This window comes from Trachurus trachurus (genome assembly GCF_905171665.1).
Source record: "Trachurus trachurus genome assembly, chromosome: 14".
NCBI lineage: Eukaryota > Metazoa > Chordata > Actinopteri > Carangiformes > Carangidae > Trachurus > Trachurus trachurus.
Genome location: NC_139903.1, coordinates 6,611,744 through 6,633,786, shown reverse-complemented (window position 1 = coordinate 6,633,786; position 22,043 = coordinate 6,611,744). Strand labels below are relative to the sequence as shown.

General features: G+C 41.9%; 1 protein-coding gene across 1 annotated transcript in view; it reads right to left on the bottom strand.

Moving 5' to 3' along the window:
• Positions 1–317: 317 nt before the first annotated feature.
• Positions 318–22,043, bottom strand: part of stk10 (serine/threonine kinase 10) — a 41,950-nt gene continuing 20,224 nt past the window's right edge. The window contains exons 5-20 of the mRNA XM_083986521.1: positions 19,862–19,934; positions 18,918–19,112; positions 17,594–17,675; positions 13,396–13,530; positions 10,039–10,377; positions 9,067–9,498; positions 6,416–6,540; positions 4,991–5,114; positions 4,694–4,873; positions 4,457–4,549; positions 4,186–4,315; positions 3,929–4,053; positions 3,588–3,776; positions 3,376–3,501; positions 3,173–3,286; positions 318–2,272 (exon numbers count right to left, since the gene is read on the bottom strand). Of these exons, the coding sequence (XP_083842647.1) occupies positions 2,132–2,272; positions 3,173–3,286; positions 3,376–3,501; positions 3,588–3,776; positions 3,929–4,053; positions 4,186–4,315; positions 4,457–4,549; positions 4,694–4,873; positions 4,991–5,114; positions 6,416–6,540; positions 9,067–9,498; positions 10,039–10,377; positions 13,396–13,530; positions 17,594–17,675; positions 18,918–19,112; positions 19,862–19,934 (2,603 nt within the window). The 3' untranslated portion in view covers positions 318–2,131. The remainder of the gene's footprint in view (positions 2,273–3,172; positions 3,287–3,375; positions 3,502–3,587; positions 3,777–3,928; positions 4,054–4,185; positions 4,316–4,456; positions 4,550–4,693; positions 4,874–4,990; positions 5,115–6,415; positions 6,541–9,066; positions 9,499–10,038; positions 10,378–13,395; positions 13,531–17,593; positions 17,676–18,917; positions 19,113–19,861; positions 19,935–22,043) is intronic.

Here is a 22,043-nt window from a genome sequence, read left to right as displayed (position 1 = left end):
TAAAAAAAACAACAACAACAACAACCTTGAATTAATTTTGACTTATTTTATTGGAAACTGATGCTTTTATTTATTTATTTATTTTTGCTAACTGTTAATTGAAAATGTATTTTTTTGTTTGTTCGTCTTGCAGACCCCAGGGAGAATAGGCCTACTTGTCACCATTGTGACAACTAATGGGGATCCATTTAACAATGAACAATGAACACTTGAGTTGAAAAAACTATCACGACCTCACTGCTTCATGTCTTCATAACATAGAACTCAGATATCATCATTGCCACCATCTGAAAGAGACTTAATTAGTTAGAAAATTAATTAGAAAATCTGTATTTATTAAGAGTTATTTACAACAGTGGTTCCTTCTGATACAGTTTCATTCACACTCGGCGCCCTCCCCTCCATGCAAACATTGTCATGTAAACTGAGGCAGAGAGGAAGACCTAGATGAAGCCATTAAAGAGGGATTTTTTTTTTTTTTTTTTTTTTACAACTTGAAGTACTTCTGAGACAGAGAGTGTGAGAGGGAGAGAGAGATTAAGCTGTACCTGATGCTGACCTGACTACGCTCATCTGCAGGCCAAACTGCTTGAAAAGAAAAAAAAATGCTTTCTCTCACTTTAACAAGGCAACAAGTTCCTCAGCTGCAAACTTATGGTCTCAGTTGAAGATGAAGACATCTAGAGGCGCTTCACAGCAGAATGAATTGTTGCACTCCCTTAAAACTGATATGAGGAGTTACGTCCAAGACCAGATCATCGTTTGGAAGAGTATACCTCTTTAATAATTATTGCTTATGATGTGATGCATGAAGATGAAATCATTTCAAGCCGTGTCTCTCTTCACACTGATGCATCTGTTATTGGAGAAACTCTTCATATGATTCTCCCTCTCAGTGCAAAGGAAGGCAAATTAAGAAAATAAAACCTCTTTAAGGTTAGCAAAGACATACATGTAATATTGCACTTTGGTTAGCAGGCGGTGCATTTGCTGCACATGGTTTAGCTATTATACACTTAATACCTTTTTTCAAATCTAGATTTTAAACCCCCTGTTTAACATCCTTCAAAGAACATAACAGTATTTTTGCTTTGGCTTTGTCAGTTCCCATCCAGTGTGAATGATTTTACAGTAAAAAAAAAAAAAATACAACAGAAAAATAACAAATGCCATTACATGAACACTTTGTGAACAATAATTAGTCTTCCCTTGTCTGTTAAAATATCATTCCTAAATGATCATTTAAAAGAAAATATAAATGCTTGTAACTTTGGATTTAGCCTCATCCCCCCCATTTTAAACAAGATAATAAATGAGCACATCCTTCATATCGTAGGTGATGGTTAAAAAAAAAAAAAAAAAGCGGAAAATATTAAAATTAAAATTTACAGTGATAAATCTGGAATAAAGATTTTCTTTATCAGTAAAAATAAATATAGGCAGATTTTGGCATCTATATGACAAGCATCTGACTCATCGACTCACAGGTGAATGTGCCAGGACATAGAGAAATGGAAAAATAAAAAGAGTCATAGACTAAATCATCAATATTTAGGTTTGTTTTTGGTCATATTTTGGAAGACGACACTGATAATTTGGTGGTAAACAAAAAGTGCTTAGTCTCTGGCTCACCAGCTTTCATATAAAAACAATCTATACTACCCAACCAAAAAATTATTCCTCAATATTCACTTTTTAAGACGCATACGTAATGAGTTTGGTATCTTCAGCTCACCCAAAAACTAAAGGCCACTGTATCATGGTATCCTAGAATCTGACTGGTGAGCTACAAGGGGCGGACTAAGAGAGTAAATCAGAATACTGTATGTAAGCGGATAACTACTGTAACTGAATAAAGAAGCACATCACAAGTTCCAAGTCGATCAGATCCTACAACACTTTCAAAGAAAAATTAGTTCAACACATAAATATTCACTAAGACGATAAAGGAACCTAATGGAGGGATAGGCCTGCTGCCGTCAGTGGCAAAACAAAGTAAAACTGAAGGCAGCAGAAACAACTACGATGCCTTTGTGTGTGGATGTGTGTGTGGTGGTGGTGGTGGATGAGAGTGTGTACGTGTGCTCGTCAGTGGCCCGGTGACGGTGTGCAGCATCACAGCGGCTGGTTTTTATGTGGTGGAAGAATCTTGGAAAGGCACAAACTTGGAGAGTTTATGGGGAGAACTGGGGTTCGGGCAATCAGTGGTCTCAGACATCCTGAAGAAAACCTCCTGCTCCCTCTTCTTCATGTGCAGCTCGTCTTCGAGGTTCTAAGAGTGGTCAGAAAGCAAAATATGTAAAATATTGTATGACTAAGCTTGAATAGAAACTTTTATATGAGTTTTAGTCAGTGCCTTCTACCGTTCTATTGGTCAGTGAGATTGTGAGCTACTATATAATATATCTATATGCACATTTTGTAATACAGTACATAGATTGAATACAGTTAAGTGTGTATATAAGATGAGCAATCCAGAAATATCTTTTAAAAATTGTTTTAAGAGCATCAGATTTATTAAAATGTACATTTTGTATTCATGTTAGTATTTGAAGTGACATTTAAACAAATATAAGACTGAATGCCCCTGAAAATGTAAAATGTGTAACCACAAAAGAATGATAATAAAAACTTTATCTACAGTTGATTTAACTTTGATTTAATTGAAACAGATTTTTTGCTGTTTTTCTATAATTAGATTTCAATGCATTTTAGCAATACTGAGCACGCTTTTTCTAAATAATGTGTGACAAATTATGTAAAAATGTGTTAAGAAACAAAGTGTTGCATTGCAAAAGTTAATGACATACTTATATTCCACATTGAGTCCAGATTTTTTTGCCCCAGTACATAGCAACCAGTATTTTTCCATAGAAATCTGACTGTGTCACTCTGGAGTCAGAGGAGCTTACTTGAGCATGAGTGGAGATAGTTTTTAAACTTGTTTTTTTTTTTTAGATGAATCTTGTGTGTGTATGTGTGTATATAGTTTAAGAAAGAGTAATTTCCTTATACTGATAAATAGAGGCTGACTCAGGACTTCATGCTCATTTAAAAGTCACTCAATCACTTGAGTGATTTCAGTGCATCATTAATTTACTGCAGACATGAAGATAAGCAAATGGAAGTGTGAAATTTGTCACTGTCACAACGCTGTGAGGGGGAAACACACCTTCTTTCTGGGTTTCAGCTGATCCCTCCACTCCTTCATCAGCTGGTTGTGCTGCTCATCCAGATGTTTCAGCCTCTGAGTCTCGTTCTCCACCAGCAGGTGACATTTCTCATTCTGGGAAACAAGACAAGTGTTTGTTACTTTACTGTGTTTATATTTTATTGCTCTGTTCTCTACACTGGACAAAAAACAAAAGGAGTCACCTGTAGCTGCTTCAGGTCTCTGATGTTACTCTCACACTGGCCGATCATCTCCCTCATCTGGTTCTCATGTTTCTGCTGCTGATGCAGCCTCTCCGACTTCTGCCGCTTCTCCTCCTGCTGAGAAAACTAGAGAGAGACAAACAAAGAGAGTGAGTTACGGCGGCATTAACTTTACACTTTAGTTTGAAGTGAGACAAGCCTTTTCCCTCTACCTGCTTGATCTTCTCTCTGTCCTCTGAGGAGCTGCCCGTCGAGTTGATGCGCAGGCTCTTCTTGAACATGGCCATGCGGGTCTTGGCTTCGCTGCGTTGGATCTTGGGAAGTCGGCTCTTCTCCTGCTGCTGCCGGCCTTTTAGGATCTCAATCATTCTCTGGTTGTAGCACTGCATCTGCTCCTGCTCCTGTAGACACACGGAAAATTGATGTAAATGGACTAAATGTTGGACAGCAGGCATTTGGTTGAACTTGGAAATGATCCAATGAGGATACAATGACCCACCAGCTCGACTTAAACCAAAAGCTAAATATGTGTAGAAAGCTGCAGGTGGTTTACCTTCTCATGTTTCTTGAGGAGCTGATGCCTCTGGAGGAAGTACTGATCTTTCAGCTGCTGCTTCAATAACTGGTGTTTTTCATAAAGATTCTTCTCCTCCATGTCCCAAACCGTCGCTTCACGCTCTAATCAGTTATTGAAACACATCATGTCAACACACTAACATCTCACCACCACCAGAGGTCAATAAAGAGCAACAAGATTCAGTATTGTGGATCTTGGTTTCACTTTAACTCAATGCATAACAGATATTTCACCTCTTATTAGGTTTTGCTTCTTGTTGAGGCATGCTCTCTCTGTTTCTGCAATCTCTCTTTTATTGTTGGAGACGATTCTGTTCAGTGTGGTGTCCAGGTAGTTCCTCTGACCCAACAGGAACCTCTCCTCCTAAAACAAAGGAAAGACAGAGATAGTGTTAATAGGAGCTAGCATATTCACAACTTGGGAATAGTCAAATATTTACTCCACAAAAGAAAAGATACGACTGGTGGCTGGGCAGAAAGAGGGGTGGAATATGTTACAACTCACCTCTTTAAGTTTCATGTCTTGGAAGGAGTTCATCTGCAGTTTCAGGGATTCTTTACGCTGATTCCTGGGCAGCTTATCCACAGACTGTTTCACCTAAAGGAACATTTCAGACCATATTCAGTGACTTTGACTAAAAGCAGAGACTGAAACACACAGGTATAAACAGAAACACTTATGACTTGACTTATAGTTTGAAGGGAGAAGATGTAACAGATTCGCTGTCTCATGATTAATTACCTCCTTTTTCTTGTGTTTCATCTGATCCTGGAACTTGTGGAGGTCTCGTTCCTGTGCTACTTTGATGCGTTTGGTCTCCTCTTTGAGTTTGACGTGATGATCTGCCTCCATCTTCTCAATGGTCTGTTTCTGAGTCTTCTCCAGAGTCTCCAGCTCCACGTCGTAGTGCTTCTTCTTGGCCTGGAATGAACCAATAGGAAACAAGACAGTCAGCATTTAGGAAGTATGATAATAAAACAAACACTGTATGTAAAATATGTAGTTATAATAAAGTTTGTGTGTGTGGGCGTGACTCACATTCATCTCCTGGTCAAACCGTCTCTGCATCTGCTCTCTCTGAGTTTCCAGTTTGGCGTTTAAAGCAGCCTGAGCTCGATGCTCTTCCTTCTGCAGCAAACGCAGATCACGCAGCTCCTGACGTCTAAACACAAAGACACACACATATTACTATTATTATTATTTTTACTACTACTACCACCTTTAGTTCATGAATTTCAGCAGCAACTCAAATACTGTATCATTAATCCTTATTTCGGATGTTTAGGGATATATTCAGCAACTGATGCACTGTTCAGAGTCTGTCGCTCTTATTTTAGTTTAGTTCTTTTATTTGGAAGGGGCATGTATGATTTTAGTCAGTGTGATAATTTATGCCAAAACACATACATTTTTCCTGTTTGTCTACAGATTTCCTGAGAAATAAGACACTCATCTGTTGCTTTTCCTGCAGTCATAGGTGTAACACCATATTCTTGCCACTAGATGGCAGGATTAATGCATCAGGAACTCCACAGGTCTTCAGAAACAGTGCAGTGTTGCAGTTGCTCATTTTGAAACAAAACCAACTATGTAACAGGACAGAAAGACAACTAAATCCTCTCTGACAACATCGTGACTCCCTCCTAAGTTAACCTCAGCTTCACCCTCAACTATAAGTAACTTCATGGACATTTTCCTCCTTCTGTCAAACTAATACCTAAATTTGTCCTTTTTCCAAAACAGCTTCAAGGACATTTTGTTAACTCTGATCCCAAAGGGCCGAAGCCCAAAAGAGCAGGATGCCTTAAATAGTGGACTGTGTGTGTGGAGCAGGCAGCATCCAACAGGTCACTTATCACTGTACAGACTTCAGTCTGAGCGGAGGAATGAACGGACCCTCGGCTCAGTTCACGGCCTCATTTACAAAGGAATGAAAACATGAATTTTTCCAAGAAAAAGAAGAAGCGCTGAGAGACGAGACACAGACAGCACAGATCAAATGTCCAGTGATAAACAGATAAATATTTGAAGTGACAATACACAACGTTTTTTTTTGTTGTTGTAACCCGTCATAATGAAGTACTAAATGTTGACTGTACGATCTAATAATGCCTGTAGAATAATGACAGTATCAGGGTTTAGACTGGATCCTTAGACGCTCCCTGTTGCTGTGTTTACCACCGCAGGGAGGAAATTTGCAGAATAATTGAAGGCCGAATTCACGGCATGAAGGAAGTGCGCCTGCCACTGTGCAGCCATAACAGGAAGGGGACAGTGCTTTTGTTTTCTCCGGTAGCTATCTGAGGGTTTCCAGGTAGAGGAAAATGACATTTGGTGAAACTCCAAAAATCCTACTCTGCATATGAAAAGGAGCCGTGAAGTCTGAGCAGGCAGAAGAAGAAGAAGGTGATGACAGAGAGAGAGAGATACGTAGATGCAAGTGGGAGGACAGTTGTCTTGTACCTCAGGAATCTCATCTCCTCGTCTTTCTTCTCATCGTCCCTGATGATCTTGGACGTGGTCACGCTCACCTCCACACCATCAATGACAAACCTCCTGGTTCGCTTCAGAGTCTTACTGGAGAAGTCCTGAGAGGCAGATTCAGAGGAGAACAAATTTTAAATCTGACACAAAACACAAATCTTTGATGCCACTTGTTCATATGTATACTATTACTGCATGACGTGTTGAACTGGAGTTCTAGTCCTAGTTTGGTCTTTAGTTGAGACAGCTGCAGGTTTAGTTACAGTACAGTAGCTCACTGTGGCACTAGGAAATCCAACATCTATAAATGTTGTTTTTATAGTTTAAAGGCAAACTCAGCTCCAACTATGTGAAACTCTCAATGGACAAAGAAAAAGAAATAGGTTTCAGCAGCAGGACCAGAGATATTGTGTTTTAATACAACTCTCAAAGACAGTTTGTTATGTTCTCTTTCAGGTATGTGTGAGTTTTTGATTCCTGGTGTGATCTTTGTATCTGCTGGAAAGAGAAGCAGCTGTGTGTGTGTGTGTGTGTGTGTGTGTGTGTGTGTGTGTGTGTGTGTGTGTGTGTGTGTGTGTGTGTGTGTGTGTGTGTGTGTGTGTGTGTGTGTGTGTGTGTGTGCGCGTGTGTGAATGTGTTGACAAAGGGCAATAATATTCCTGTCAATCTGGTTTTACTGTAACAAGCAGTAAGATGCTCCATCATCTGTCACAGCTCTGGGGAGCGCCGCGCCGGAAGTGACAGTTTAACAACAACAATAACACAATCTCCTCCACTAAATATGACACATTGTGACCTGGACTTTTAAAACCCCTTTTAAAACTTTTTATAACAACTTTTTTTTTCTTCAGCTCCACTGAGATTCAAGGTTTTAACCAAACAGGAACAACGTTTATCCAAAACAAGAAGTGACCTCTGACTTTTTTTTTTCTTACTTAGCATCAAAGTTGAACCAACTCCATCTACAGTAATGTGGGATAAAGCAGCACAGGCCAATCAAACAAAAGGCAATGGGCGTCATATTGTGTAACACAGTCGGTCGGTAAGAGTCACAGCATGACCCCACCTTATGATTGAACAGACTGAGTTGTTATGAGCTGACTAAGCACGTGTCAGTTGCTGAATGGCGACATGTCCACTGTGCTCTATCTAAATCAGCACTGACAATATTTGCAGGAGGACTGATACGGCAGCGTTTGCCCGGCACACACGCACTGGGCAGCTCAAACCACGGAGGTCGTCACTTCCTGATTTATAAATAGTTCAGAGAGAGTCTAAGATCAGTAGACTAAAGGGAAAAAAAGGAGAAATTATGGGGTGAACAGACTAAGAGAGGCAATAAAGAACCACGGGAGCTGTTCTCAGGTCAGGGTGGGAATGACTTTGGTTTGTGTGTGAACTGCAGTTCGCTCGGTCCAAACGACCACATGGAGCCACTACAGCTGAGCAAACACGCTCCATACGAGTCTGTGTGTGTGTGAGGCTCCTGCTACTGAGCTACTAGTGTGTGTGTGTGGCTCTGCTGTAAACGGATTATTCACACATTTACAGAAGCAATAAATATTTATGCTTGTTGCTGAGTGTGTTAATAAGAAAACATCGGCCCTGCAGTCTGCAGAGCGCGTTTGGCTCATTCTGTAACTTAATTGTGTTGTTTGTGCGCTTCTTCTGACTCCGCATCACTCTTCATTCACAAATTGGCACACACAACAGATAACTTCATGGGAAATGCACACGCCGATGCTCTCCATGCTGGTGCAGGAAAACACCCACACTCACACTAATCCCTTAGAAAACAACAGACCTGCCTTAATATGCCTGCACGTACCTCCTATGCTAAAAAACAAAGATTGCCCATTCAGTCCCAGTGCGGGCTGCTGGCAGAGACGCCTGCTGAATAATCTGTTCTGGAAAAACTTAACATACCACAAACAGACACGACACCACGCACAGTCAATAGGATTTCAATCATGCTCGGTCCATAAGCCTCCAGAGGCGACGCAGCGACAATGAGCTGCACAGAAACTTCCATCGACAGCGATGAATGCTGAACTGTGCCCACACAAAGGCCACTGTCGGTCCCCATGAATGGAAAATGTTGCATATTTGGCTTCAGAAACACTCGGTGTGTGATGATAAAATGGTTTCTGTCTTCTTCTCGACTCGCTTCCTAACTGTCCGTCCTCACTGACGTCTGTAAGATACAACTTTTGGGTGATGGTTAAGTTTAAATAAATTCTCTTCTGTGTTTATTTTGGCTGATAAAGCATTTATAAATCTCTGAGTAAACTGTAACTAATTAAACACCAACTAGTGTCATTCCTCAAATCCTCCTTACAGTAAATGCAATGTGTGATGCAAGTTTAATGGAAGACAGGCTATGCACTGTTTCGCATGGTTCACACCCACAGCCCAAAACACAACACAATGCAGTTTCAGTTCCTCAGTGGGTGCCAAGAAATAGTTTTTCCAAGGAGGGGTTTTCCTACGGCGGCAGCGAGCTGGTCCCTGAACCTCTCTAACACTTCTTACTCACCATTAAAAACATGACGTGCAGCCACACTTGGGTGAGTAACATGTATGACAACATTAAACTGAAGGAATATTTTTAACAACTCGGACTGACTCACCCTTGAAGGCGTGGAGATGTTCTCCCTGTGGATGGACATGTCCATGCTCTCAGAGATCACGCTGCCCGAGTACGAGTACCGATTGCTGATCGACCCGTTGATATGAGGCGATACAGTCTCAAGTTGTCCTCCAATCGATGAGCGGTCCAGGGCGTCCTTGACGAGGCTCCCATTGGTCCCGTTGGTCCCAGAGCGGGGTGTCGGGAGCGGGGTGGGGGCGGAGGAGGAGGATGCAGGTGTGGGAACAACGGGAGTGACAGTCGGTCTTTGGCTTGAATCCCCGTTCGGTATGACGCCGTTCTCCTGCTCGGCCACCTGGATCTTGGGGATCTCTGGGTCCGTGGGGACGATCATGATGTCGACCTGATCCTCAGATGCCACGGTCTCGGGGAGAGATGGCGGCTGCTCTGTCTCTGGGGTCTCCACGGTGACCTGAAAAAGAGATTTCAGTATCATTATTATAAGGTATTAGGAAGCAGATGATACAGGATGAGATGCAGTATGACTGCACTGCAAAAACTCAAAATCTTTCCAAGAATATTTGTCTTATTTCTTGTCAAAAATGTCTCATTTCTACTCAAACCTAATCTCTTTCCACTTAAAATAAGACTCATCACCTAAAAATTAACTTGTTTTTAGATAATTTCACTTGTTTCAAAGAAATTTTCACTTGAAATAAGTAGAAAACTATGCCAGTGAAAGCAAGTTTTTTGTGCTTGTAATAAGAAGACTACTGTTCTATGTTCTACTTATTTCAAGTGGAAATCTGCTTGAAAAAAGTAAAAATGTGTCTAAAAACAAGTTACTTTTTATGTGAGGAGTCTTATTTTAAGTATAATTACATTTGTTTTGACTAGAAAATGACATTTTGACTAAAAATAAGACAAATACTCTTCGTGAGATTTTGAGTTTTTACAGTATGGATCAATATGTGCAGGTCTCTAATTCAACATTAAAATCTCCACCGGGCACCTTTTCCTCCTCCAACGTGGGCGTAATCTTTCCATCCTCGATGCCCGAGTCCGAGCTGGAAGTCTTGGTCGAGGCCTCGCTGTTGACTTCCTCGTTTGTCAGTTTGTCGGCCAACTCCTCTGCATCTTTGTGAGGGATGTTATGCCGCGGTAAGGGGATAGGGACCATCATGGTGGAACTTGGCTGCTCCTCTGCCGGTGCATCTTCTTCTGACACCTTCCTGGGTAAAGGCATTGGTGTGGTTGTGGTTGGAGAGGGTGTGGTGGGGGTCGGGGTATCTGCAGGATGGTCCGCTTCGAAACTGGTCTGACTGGTCCTGCATGGCTCCTTGCTTGGTGACTAAAGGAACAAGAAGGTGAGCAGTCTTATTAGGCGCAAACGTTTGAAGTTCTTAGGCTTTAAGTTGGTGGTTTTCTCATAAATATTCATGTTTTCTACCTTTTAACCTCACACCTACAGACACATCAGCTTCACCTTTACTTCAGTAGGAGGAATGCAGTCGTTCCTGCTCTGCTTCCTCTCACTGAGGCTGAGATAGACATCAAATCTGTGATAATTACACTAATAATACCAGAAGAGAACGGCCAGTGTAAATCACACACTGACAAACCAGGGGAGAGAGTTCCTGATGGTTTTATTACCAAGAGCTACGTGTGAACTTTGATGAGCACTTTTCCAAAACAAAAGCACTGTAAAGTCCTATTGCATTGTGGGAGAAATGCAATAGGAACCTAGGGTTTCTACAGCGTTCACCAGGTTAGATTTAAGACAGTTATAATGCCACACACATTAGACAGGAATTTACTGCCTGTGTCATGGTCAAACTAGTCCAAGTAGATAACAATAGAAACGACTGGTGAAGATAAGAAGATGATAATAATTTACCCAGTGCATGGATGATAGACTAACACAATGTGACACAGATACTTGACACAAAAACACTAATGTAAATGCAATGGACTGAAAATCATTCTAGAAACCGATCAACACAAATGAATGATGCTGTCTAAATTATTTTATATAATAGTGTCTGCAGAAACAGACCACTTTCAGAAATGTAAATCTTGTTGCCGACATTTCCAGATCTCAAAAAAAAACGTGGGATTTCTGGAGTCAGTAAACACCAGTGAAGATGGTGTTTAAGGATCCGTCCCTCTGAGCAATGCAGCGTTTTTTGAAATACGTTTCCCACCAGAGGTAAACAATACCATCAGACATCTTTATGGTCAGGTGCAGCCTTTCTGAGGCCTCAGCAAACATCTCTGTCTGGCTGCTCTGCTGAGATATATTGGAGGAGATAAACCGGGGCCTAACTGCTTGGCTGCCGCTCAGGGACTTTAACTGCATCATGTGTCATAATGTTGCTGTGTGTCCGCGAAAGTGGAGGAAATCACTGTGATGATATCGTAGTTAGGTGAGCACAGTGAGCACTGAGGGGGAGCTGTGAATACAGATAAATGTGTAATACAGACAAACATTTTAATTATTACATTAGGCTAATTTCAATATTTTTAAGTTAAACTAGAAATAAAACAGACTAAAATACCTCATAAAAAAAAAAATACAACCAAACTCATGATAAATATCACACCCTAATTTTCTGGACACAAACACAGTAACACCACCTACACACACACACACACACATTACAAACTACAGGGACGATTAGTTTTTCTCTGCAGCTGGACATTGTTTCCTGCAGCGGGTGGGTGGTTGTTGTGACTGTGTTACAGGCCAGGACTAACTAGGGCTAACTAGTTAGTATGCTAATTAATTTCAGTAGGAAAAAAAAGACACAATAGAGACAAAAGGTATAAACATTGTCCCAGCTCCTAGTGAGTAAAGGAGTGAAGTTTAATGCTGAACTCACAACATTTCTCCTCAAAACAGCTGTTAATGCTAATGTTAGCTATGCAGCTTTAGCAAAACTTACAAATGGCTCCTTTAATCCAAAAAAGACAATGTACAGTACACTACTCACAAAAAGTTAGGGATGTTTGGCTTTTGGATTAAATTTCAGAATGCACCTAAAATGCACTATAACCTTTACAGGTGAACTTAATTTAACCTTCTCTAAACTTTTGAATGCACATGTCCAATTGTTCAAAGTTATTGAATAACATGCTGTTCTCTAACAAGGTGATTAACCACAAAAATCACAAGCACCGTCTGATTTAGTGGTTCAATTGTCATTGAACCACTAAATGTTCTGGTTCAATGACAATTTGTACTGTATACAGTCCTCTTCTCTTAGTTATTGAGACATTGAGATTTTTGTTGTGCTATAGCCACCACTGTTGGTAGCTTTTGTTTGAGATAAAGACATGACCATTGCATCCTTCTACTTAAAAGTATTTTGATAGAATATCACTGTAGCATGAACTCTTTATATGGATATTCTTGTCAAATATCCCTAACTTTTTGTGAGTAGTGTATAATTATCGATTTGTCTGGAAAAAGGAAGAATCTGCTGCAAAACACATGTGAAACTGCACTGTCACTAAACCGGGGCCGAGTTATTCATCTCAATAACTTCAGAGTTTTCAATTTAGGAGAGGATGAGATAAGTGAGCAATCGATCATCTTCACGGAGAGAAAAACATCCATGATCAACACACATTTGTCCGGCCGCAGCTTCCTTAACAGTGCGAGTATTTCCAGGATCACTGGTGCACAGGAAACGTCTGTTTTTTATTTAAAGGTCAAAGTGTAGTGGGAGAACAATGCACAGCCCTTAAATTATTTACTCCGTCAGACTTTGTGTGGTGACAGCGCTTCAGTTACAGGAGCTACGTCAACCGCTGCCCTTATATTTAACCGTCTGTGTGTGTGGGTGTGTATGCCAGTGTTCCTGTTTGTGTTCCTTTGTTTGTGCTGGGGGGCAGGTGGTAAACTTCACTCTCATTCTGCGCTCACTTTCTAATCTTAAACCTTTATGAATGGTCTCCCAGAAATCCCCAGGCAGGAGGTCGTTGTTTACCAAATGAGCTGGAGGGAAATGAACATGTGTGTGTGTATTGCAGTGGCGTGCATGTGCAGGTGAGAACGTGTCTTTATGTGATTATGCACATGAGTTCTGACTTAATTATACTGTGTGGTGAGTGACACTACAATAAAAGGACCACACAGTGTGTCAGTCAGTCGGTAAATGTCACTTGTATGTAGCTTAGTAGTTTAAGATCAAGGTCGAATCGCGTGTTCACTTTCGACCCAACAGCGTCTTTCAGGGAGGCTGTTGAGGAAAACACCTCCTCCCTCCCTTCCCTCACTCCCACTTCTCCTTTTAGAAACAAATGAAGGGACAGAAAAAGAAAAAGAAAGGGGTGGGGGGGAGGAGAAAAGATGCAAGAAATGTACCACGGTGAGCTCCATGGCGTCGTCCTCCTCTCCTTCCTCTCTATTGTCCTCGATTTCCTCCATGACCTCAGCTTTGGCCTCGGCCACCAGCTCCAGCAGGGGACGGTTGGACTTCGACGATCTCACAAACGGGTGCTGTGGAGTGGATGGACACGAGACATGGAGGAGGGTTAAATCCACGCAGCAAGCAGCGCTGTTGTTGTGCAAGCATCATTGGTATCTTGATATTGATATCATTAAAGCGCCACCATAAGCATTTGGCTACACCGCAGGACAAACACCCACAGCAGCACCATAAAATAATATTTGTTGAACACATTATCAGTGGATCTGAGTTATCATTAAACCATGAGGTTAGTGATTGGAGGAGGAGGAGGATGCTGCTGCTGGACTGGAACTGATGAGGACACAATAACATGTCGGTGCCTGTTTTGTTAAAGACATTTTAATGGCGCTTGGAGGTGGAGAGTGCAACAACAAAACTATAATAGATAGTGAAAACCTTCAGATAGCAAATCGACAAACAGCAGTGAGGTGAAGATATGAAACAATAAAATAAAAATCCTGGTGGAAAATGAAGCGAATAAAAGTCAAGTTACAAGAGCTTTGGCCCATGAGACGGAGGCTGCAGGAGACTTTCGCTGCCACCTGCAGCTACAACAATAGACGCTTTTACAACACAACTCTCCTCCCCCATTAAAAGACACAATGATGTAACATCCTCAGAGTCCAGCTACCTTCACTTCAGCACCACACAACGACAACTGATGAGCAAAGTGTGTTTTTCTCAGGGTGCGAACAAGACAATGATGAGCTGAGTGCATAAAAGGCTATATTAAAAGCCTGGTGCGGTGCGCGGGGGATAAAAGGCCGATCATCTATTATTCAGACGCTTTGCACTAGTGTGTAATTTAATTGGAACAGCTGACAAAGGGGGAAAAAGGCAACGAGCGGTGCTGGACCATGAAGTGTGTGTACGAGTCAGTGTGTGTGTGTGTGTGTGTTGTAGGTGAACCCAGTTGTTTGTGTGCTGGGTTTGGTCCTTAAGGACGACATTAGTCTTCAGCTTTTAACTCCAGTGACAAACAACAGTCAGCTCCCGTCTAATGAGTCAGGAACTGCTGAGCGCTGCCTCACTGGTATTACACCACAGAAACTTATGGATAAGATAAGAGTATGTTGTTATATAAAATCCTATACACACACATACAGTACGACTGTTTATAGCAAATATAAACTGAAATTGAAAATGTAATTGTGTAAAAACACAATGGGGTGGATACAAGACACACTTAAAGTGTTTGTAGCGAAGTTGAATGCTCCAATAATACTCAAAATATCTCAATTTCTGATGCTTGGTTGAGGGCGTGGCAAATGAACTGAATAAATATAGTTTTATTATTGGGATTAAGGGCAAAAGTAAATAAATCACCACAGTCCTGTGTGTGTGTGTATGTGAACTAGGCTGTATGTTCTTTCACTGTCTCTACAGCAAAAAGTGAAAGACAGATGTTCAGTCACGTTTGGTCTTTAAAACATCAGGAAACAGTTTAGTTTAGAAAACTTTTCTGAAAACTTCAACAAAAAACATTAAGGGTTACAATGAATTGAGGAGACGACCAACAACAGGAAACATAAAATTCATAATAATAATTAATTGTCCGTCAAACCAAATCGACCAATACCTACAGCTCAAGTACGATGCTTTATTTAATATCTAACCACATAACTACAGTTCTACGATCCCCTCACTTACTCTGTTAATGAAAACTAATCACCGTCCTGATCTCAACCAAATATGAACTCATGGGAGATTCCTGCTTCTGTTTATTGTACCGACTGAGCTCAGACCTCCCATCATCAAACCACCTCCTGTTTCCCTCAGGCAAATCAAAGCAGCGAAGAAGTCACACGGTCTAGTTAGGTATGTAGTAATATAGTGTTACTATTACTACTACTACTACTACTACTACTGCTGTTCTTTACCTACAGTGTGTGTCTGTGTGTGAGTGTGTGTTGTTTCTGCCATCACGGATCAGGACGTGGATCAGTGGAGCTTATGTCGTCTCCTCTGGGTTTCATGTTGCCTCAGACCCAGAGAAGCTGGTGATTTTGGGTGTTACATGCGTGGCTGGGCGTGAAAAGGTTAATGTGAACAATATGGCTCAGTGGGGGGGGTGGAGCGGAGAGGGAGGGGTGGGGGCATGGGAGCAGAGTCACCTGTGGAGCATTTTCACTTTTAGACACAGAGGGTCCAGAGATTAAGACTCTTTATGTAAACTTTTTACTTGTAGAATAGTTTCTACATGTTGCTCTTAATCAATCAATCATTTTACCAATCATTATTATTGAACCAAAGCCAACCAAACCAAAACCATACTTTTTTTTTTAAAGTAATGAAACACACCAATACTCGCCTCAGCTCCACTCCAAGACTCTTGTTTCTTGTTTTTAAGTTTAAGGTTATAATTAAGTTTTAAGTTAAATCTGGAGCAAGACTGAGAATTACATGTGTAGTAATTTTGGTCTGCATAAATTAAACCGACCTGATATTTCATTGTGCTCTATATAATCTACAGACCTCACAGGAAGTCGTTTCTAGTGAGGTCCCTATAGAAAACGGTTGATACCTATAGTCTGTCTGTCTGTGATATATATATTATGTATATCATAAGTTGATTCTCTGCCCAGTTGCAGCATAAAAAGGGATCTTTACGGTCATTTCTAAGCTGAATTATGGAGTTTTCTTTCCACACTGGAGATAATAACATCCCCAGAAAGCATAACTCACTAAAAATATGTGTACTATTGAGATCTGAGTGTATAATAAAGTTTAGAGTGAGGTCAGGGTGACGGTCTGGGCTCAGATGTATGGTGGTAACAGTGTGTGTTATGGTTCAGGGCTGAGGAATGCATGATGTCAGTTCAGGTTCTCACCAGAGGCAGAAAGAGGCACACAATTGTGAAACCACCACTACACTACAGACAGAGCTCCGGCTCAGAGACGAACAAAACCAAAACGCACCAAACTGAACTGCCCAATGAATGACACACGGACAGACACGCAACAATCACACACACACACACACAACAAAGGAAGCCTTGGGTCTTATACATGAATGGAAGCTGTGCAGCAGAACATACAGTAGAGGAATGCAGCTGAGGGAGGAGCAGCACATTCACTGTAATTACTACAAGTCATCCAGATGGTTTCCTGCCGACCACAGTGACTGATGCTGTGTCATGTTGTTGTGTGTACATTCCTCTCAGGAACATGAGAAATAAACTAAATCCTCCTTTTTTTGTTGTTAACTTCTCTATGACAAATTGTGAAGGTTTGTGTGTGTGTGTTTTTTTTTTTTAATTTCCTCTTTTCCCTCTGACTCATTATCTTCTCATCGCTGCACAAACATCTGATCCAACTTCTGATCACATACATTAATAGAGTCTGACGCCATCACCGCGCAGCTATCTATATAACAGTGAATATTATCTGACAGCCGTCCGGAGCAGCAGCCTGATAAACATCTGAAAACTTCCAGCTCGGCACCAAAGACGGGACCGCGCCCGTCTCTCCTCCACCCCCCCACTGGAGAACACATGCAGAATTCCCAGCAGGCCCCTGGGTCTAGGATTTTTCATCTCTGCCTCTCTCTAATTGGCCCGGAGGAGACCAGCTCGTTGCGAATCCAGACGTCCCATTGGCTGAGAGGGGGAATGTAAATAGCTGGCGTTCCCCTCAGCTGTGGGATTCAGACAGGAAACTGTGGCTCTGAATTTTAATAGACGCTGCTCTCGTGCTTTAATCCACACCCTCCTCGCTTTTTTTCCTCTTCATGCTCGAGATTCTGACGGAGATTTTGACAAACAGTTGTCAGTATCAGTTTCTCCTCGGTCAGATCACCGCTGCAAGTTTCAAACAAGCCTGAAGTCTTCTTTCATTTAACTTATTCACATCATCTTTACATCGTCTCCCTCCTCTATTCTTCTCCCAGTGCCCTCCGCTGGGCACCGCTCACTTCCCCGCCATACATCACTCTATTCAGTCCCTAAAATAGAAGATTAAAAAGGCTCCATATATGTGAGTCAGTGCCAGATAAGGACAGAGCCGGGACAATGGCACCATCATATATCAAAGTGCAGCATTACATAACACTGGCTGGGTTATTATTCTTGCACGTTGCATCGGCAGACTTACCTCCATGAGTTGTAGTGCAGTTGGACGAGTCTCTGGGTTTTTATCCAAAGCTTTCCTCAGGAAATCTTTAAACTCCTGCGACCTTGAGTAAACGCAAGAAAAAGGAGAAGAGGAAGAGTTATTAATCAAAAGCAAGAGCGCTGAGGAAAGAGGAGTGGGTGGGGAGGGATGACGGGATGGTTACAACATAACAAAACATTCCCAGATATGTGACGTTTGGTGAATGTGGATTATTCTTGGCCACAGCAGTGTTTTATTTTTGTTTTGGAAAAACGAAGCTCTGAGCAGAAACGTCGAGTCAGCGCCGCATCCCAGAGCCTCAGCACCTGACGACCACTTCGCCAGTTCAGTCCTGTGGAAGATTCACCGATAAAACTGATGGAGAGAAAGTTAGAGTTTGGCACGAAGCCTCTCTGCTGAGGGTGTGGATCTGTGGTGCATTCAGTGTCTACAGTAAACTGCAGGACGTCGCAAATGACCTGTTGATATCCAGACATCTTAATTAACTATTTAAATTTTTATTTAAAGGGATAGTTCAACATTTTGGCAAATTGGCCCATTGCCATAATCACTACAGTCATAGCAGTAGGTTTGTTACCTTTAACGAGCTGCTCAGAGCTACAGTACACTACAGAGGCTAATGGGATTTCTTGGTTTCCTCATCAAACTCATAAAATAAACAATCCAACAACTCCAAAATGCTCTGGTGGACAAGTTGTGACCTGCATATTCACCACGCTATGATATAATAACAGAACATTACCAGACACAGTTGTTTTTGAGGCAAATGCAGAGACTGCTTGCTGAAAAACTGTCCCTGAAGGTAACACGCATCAGCGGTTTTGCATGAATTTACCTCTAAAACGACTCTGTCTCGTAACTAATCCTGTTGTTATCTCATAGCGTGGTGAATGTGCAGGTCACAACTTGTCCACCAGAGCGTTTTGGAGTTGTTGGATTGTGTATTTGATGAGTTTGATGAGGGAAACCAAGAAATCCCATTAGCCTCCGTAGCGTAGCTCTGAGCAGCTCACGGCTCTGCTCCGCCGTTCTAAAAACAGCTTGCACCGACAATTAAAGGTAACAAACCTACTGCTATGACTATAGGGATTATGGCAATGGGCCAATTTTCCAAAATGTTGAACTATCCCTTTAAAAAGTCAATTATCACAGTAGCATTTATAAACCAACCACCTTGGCCACTGTTTTGTTTTGTTTTGGTTTGTAAATCGTCTCTGTCCTCTTCACTCATCTAATTTGCATCCATGCATCCCAAAAAAAAATCTAAATAATAAGTTTATACTGAGTTTTAATGCAGCCTCACCATTTGTGTGGCTGCTCCAGCATGGGAGGCTCCGACTTGGCGATTTTCAGCAGCACCCTCATGGGGTTGAGTTCGTGGTGCGGGGGTTCGATCTGGGCCAGCTCGATCAGAGTGATCCCCAGGGACCAGATATCGGCCTTGTAGTCGTAGGGAGCGTCCTTCATCGTCTCACACATCACCACCTCCGGGGCCATCCTGAGGAAAACACCAGAACAAGTCAGGGGGGGGACACACTGGACGGAACAGAACTGGTATTAACACCTGAAAGAGTTCAATTATGATGTGAGGTTGTAAAAATCTGGTTTTACTGAATTGCAGATTGTTTATGTAAAGCAGCAGCGTTGGACTGGGATCGATCCTGCTTTTTTATTATTAACCACTTTGCATGAGTCAACATGGAGCACGCTTCTCCAGTCAGTGTGTGTTTGCAGACACATTTGCAAAACTCTCTCCTGACTCTAATCTGAGCTCTTTAGATTTACTCACGTGCAGAGAAACTAATGTTTGCCCCCCTGCTTCTTGTTGACTTTGCTTATCGGAGCATTCAAAAGGGGAAAGGTATTCATTTAATAACAACTCAACTGTCCACAACTTTGTTTCAGGACACAGACTCGTGTTGTGCAACAGGACGGCACGGACTGGAGGTGTTGTCCCACTGAGCCGGGAGGGTTTTCCTGATGAATCATCACCTGCTCTAGTCAATGTGTAACTGGCTCTGATCACATTTACGGAGGAGGGACGGACAAAAGGACAAGGTCCAAGTGTTCAAACCTCTAATTTGTTCAGGTTGCAGAAAAGACGAGCGACAACGATGGAGGATTAAAGCTCAGAGCTGAGTGTGTGTGTGTCTAAACATGCTGTTAATGAGTAGAAGGAGATCTGTGCTCTTCCTACCAGGACCAGTGAGGTCCAATGATCTGATTCTGGACCTGGGTCTCACTCACCAGTATGGTGTCCCAATGAAGGAGTCTCTTCTCTGGAGAGTTTTGGTGTTTTTTGCAGAAACGCCGAAATCAGCTGCAAGAATAAAGAAACACAAAACAAAATGAAGACGTTAGATATTTGATATTTGGACTGTGGTGAAACCACAATGATGAGAAGAAAACACAATAATCCAGAACCAGTGTTTCCCAAACACAGTGCGCCTCCTCCTCCCTGACGTGGCTTCAGATCACAGCGCTGTTTCCGCTCTGACTCTGTGTAAGAACATCGTGAGTGTGCGTGCTGTTCCCCGGGCTCGACAAGTGTTTGGCAGAAGCCTCAGTGTTTTACTCACAGACCAGCGAGCCGACTGCTTCACTTACAAACCGGCATTTTCTATTACAGGCACTTAAGTGTCCGTCTTGGTTTTGCAGACTTCCGATTGAAACGTATCATTTGGAGAACGGCAGTCTAAACTTCTGCCCAAGGATATTTTTTTTCTACTTCCTTTTTACTCACAAAGACCATAAACTGAACTTCAGGCTTTATTGTACATCGAGAAATATCCTGAGAGAAAGACAGGAACATGTTCTGGTAAAAAATCACATGAAAGCAGCTTCAGACCACATGAGAACATTCAGCTAAACATCCTCAGCTCTGTATCACAGGGTTTCACCTCAACACACCATCAGGAACTGAATGAGTGCACAATCAAAAGGTGTTTAAAAGGGGAATCCCAACAGATCAAGTTGAAGATGGAAATAATGAATCTCAGTGAAATGGAAAAATGCAGTGTTGTTGCTTCTTACTGCGCTGATTTACTTTCGTTATTGATCATCGTTCTGCATCACTGTAAGCAGAAGAGGGAAGCAGACATTTTGCTTGTTTGACATTGATGCAGCTCATAAAATTGTTCACATTTCTAAAAAACAGTCTGTAAAGTTTTACGGCGAGTTGTTCTGCACGGAGTCGACGAAGCTCAGCAGCAGAGATCATGTGCCATAGTAGGTATGTGAGTGACCTCGGAGACAGTTAATTGCTGCCTTGTTTAAATTAACATGTAGTTAGATATGTTTAGAGGCTGTAAATGAGTCAGTGTTAAGACTTAATGAGTTTAAAGAGGCAACTCCCAGTGATTAGACTGAGCTGTGGTGGTGTCACAGAGGAGAATGTACAGAGGAAGACGACTAAAGTCAAACTCTGGAATAAAAACAATAACTTAAACTCTTCACATAAACAAAAATGCAGCATTTACACTTTCCTAAACAACATGAAACTCTGTGCCGACTGTTGTGTGTCTAACTCTGTGTTTTTGGTTTTGTTGGTCATGACTCAGTGCAAAACGACAACAGAGAGCCACAGGTAATAAAAGTAAAACATCACATTTCAGGAGAATCCAAACAACAGGCAGCCACCAGTACTTCCTTTAAGTGACACTCACATACAGTAAAAGCACATGAAACACACACACACACACACACACACACACACACACACACACACACACACACACACACACACACACACACACACACACACACACACACACACACACACACACACACACACACACACACACACACACACACACACACACACACACACACACACACACACACACACACACACACACACACACACACACACACACACTTGTCCTACTTTCTGGAAAGTTCCAGTTTAATCCAAACCAACCATCCTGGATCCACAGCAGCGTCGACTGTGCAACGTGAGGAATGTGAGGAACTCCTCAAAACGGCAATAAATGAAAATATGCAAAATGCAGTTTTTCCCACACAATGTTGGGCTATGATCCTCCTACAGCTCCACAGGAGGGGTGCAGGGCCTCTAACCTGTGTGTGTGTGTGTGTGTGTGTGTGTGTGTGTGTGTGTGTGTGTGTGTGTGTGTGTGTGTGTGTGTGTGTGTGTGTGTGTGTGTGTGTGTGTGTGTGTGTGTGTGTGTATCTTGCATGCAAGCCAAAGGAAGAACAGAGCAGAGAGTCTGGAGATAACCTACAACGCAGTGAGAATGTGTGTGTGAGTTTATCTGAGAGATCTGTTCCACTTGCATCACTTTGGCAGGAAACCGATTCTCCCAGTGAATGATGGGATGTAAAGTGAGAGTCCAGGCCCTTTGGAGTCGGCTCCAAATCCAACCTGCAGCTCTCAAGATATGTTTAAAGTCTCACGATTCTTGATTTTAAC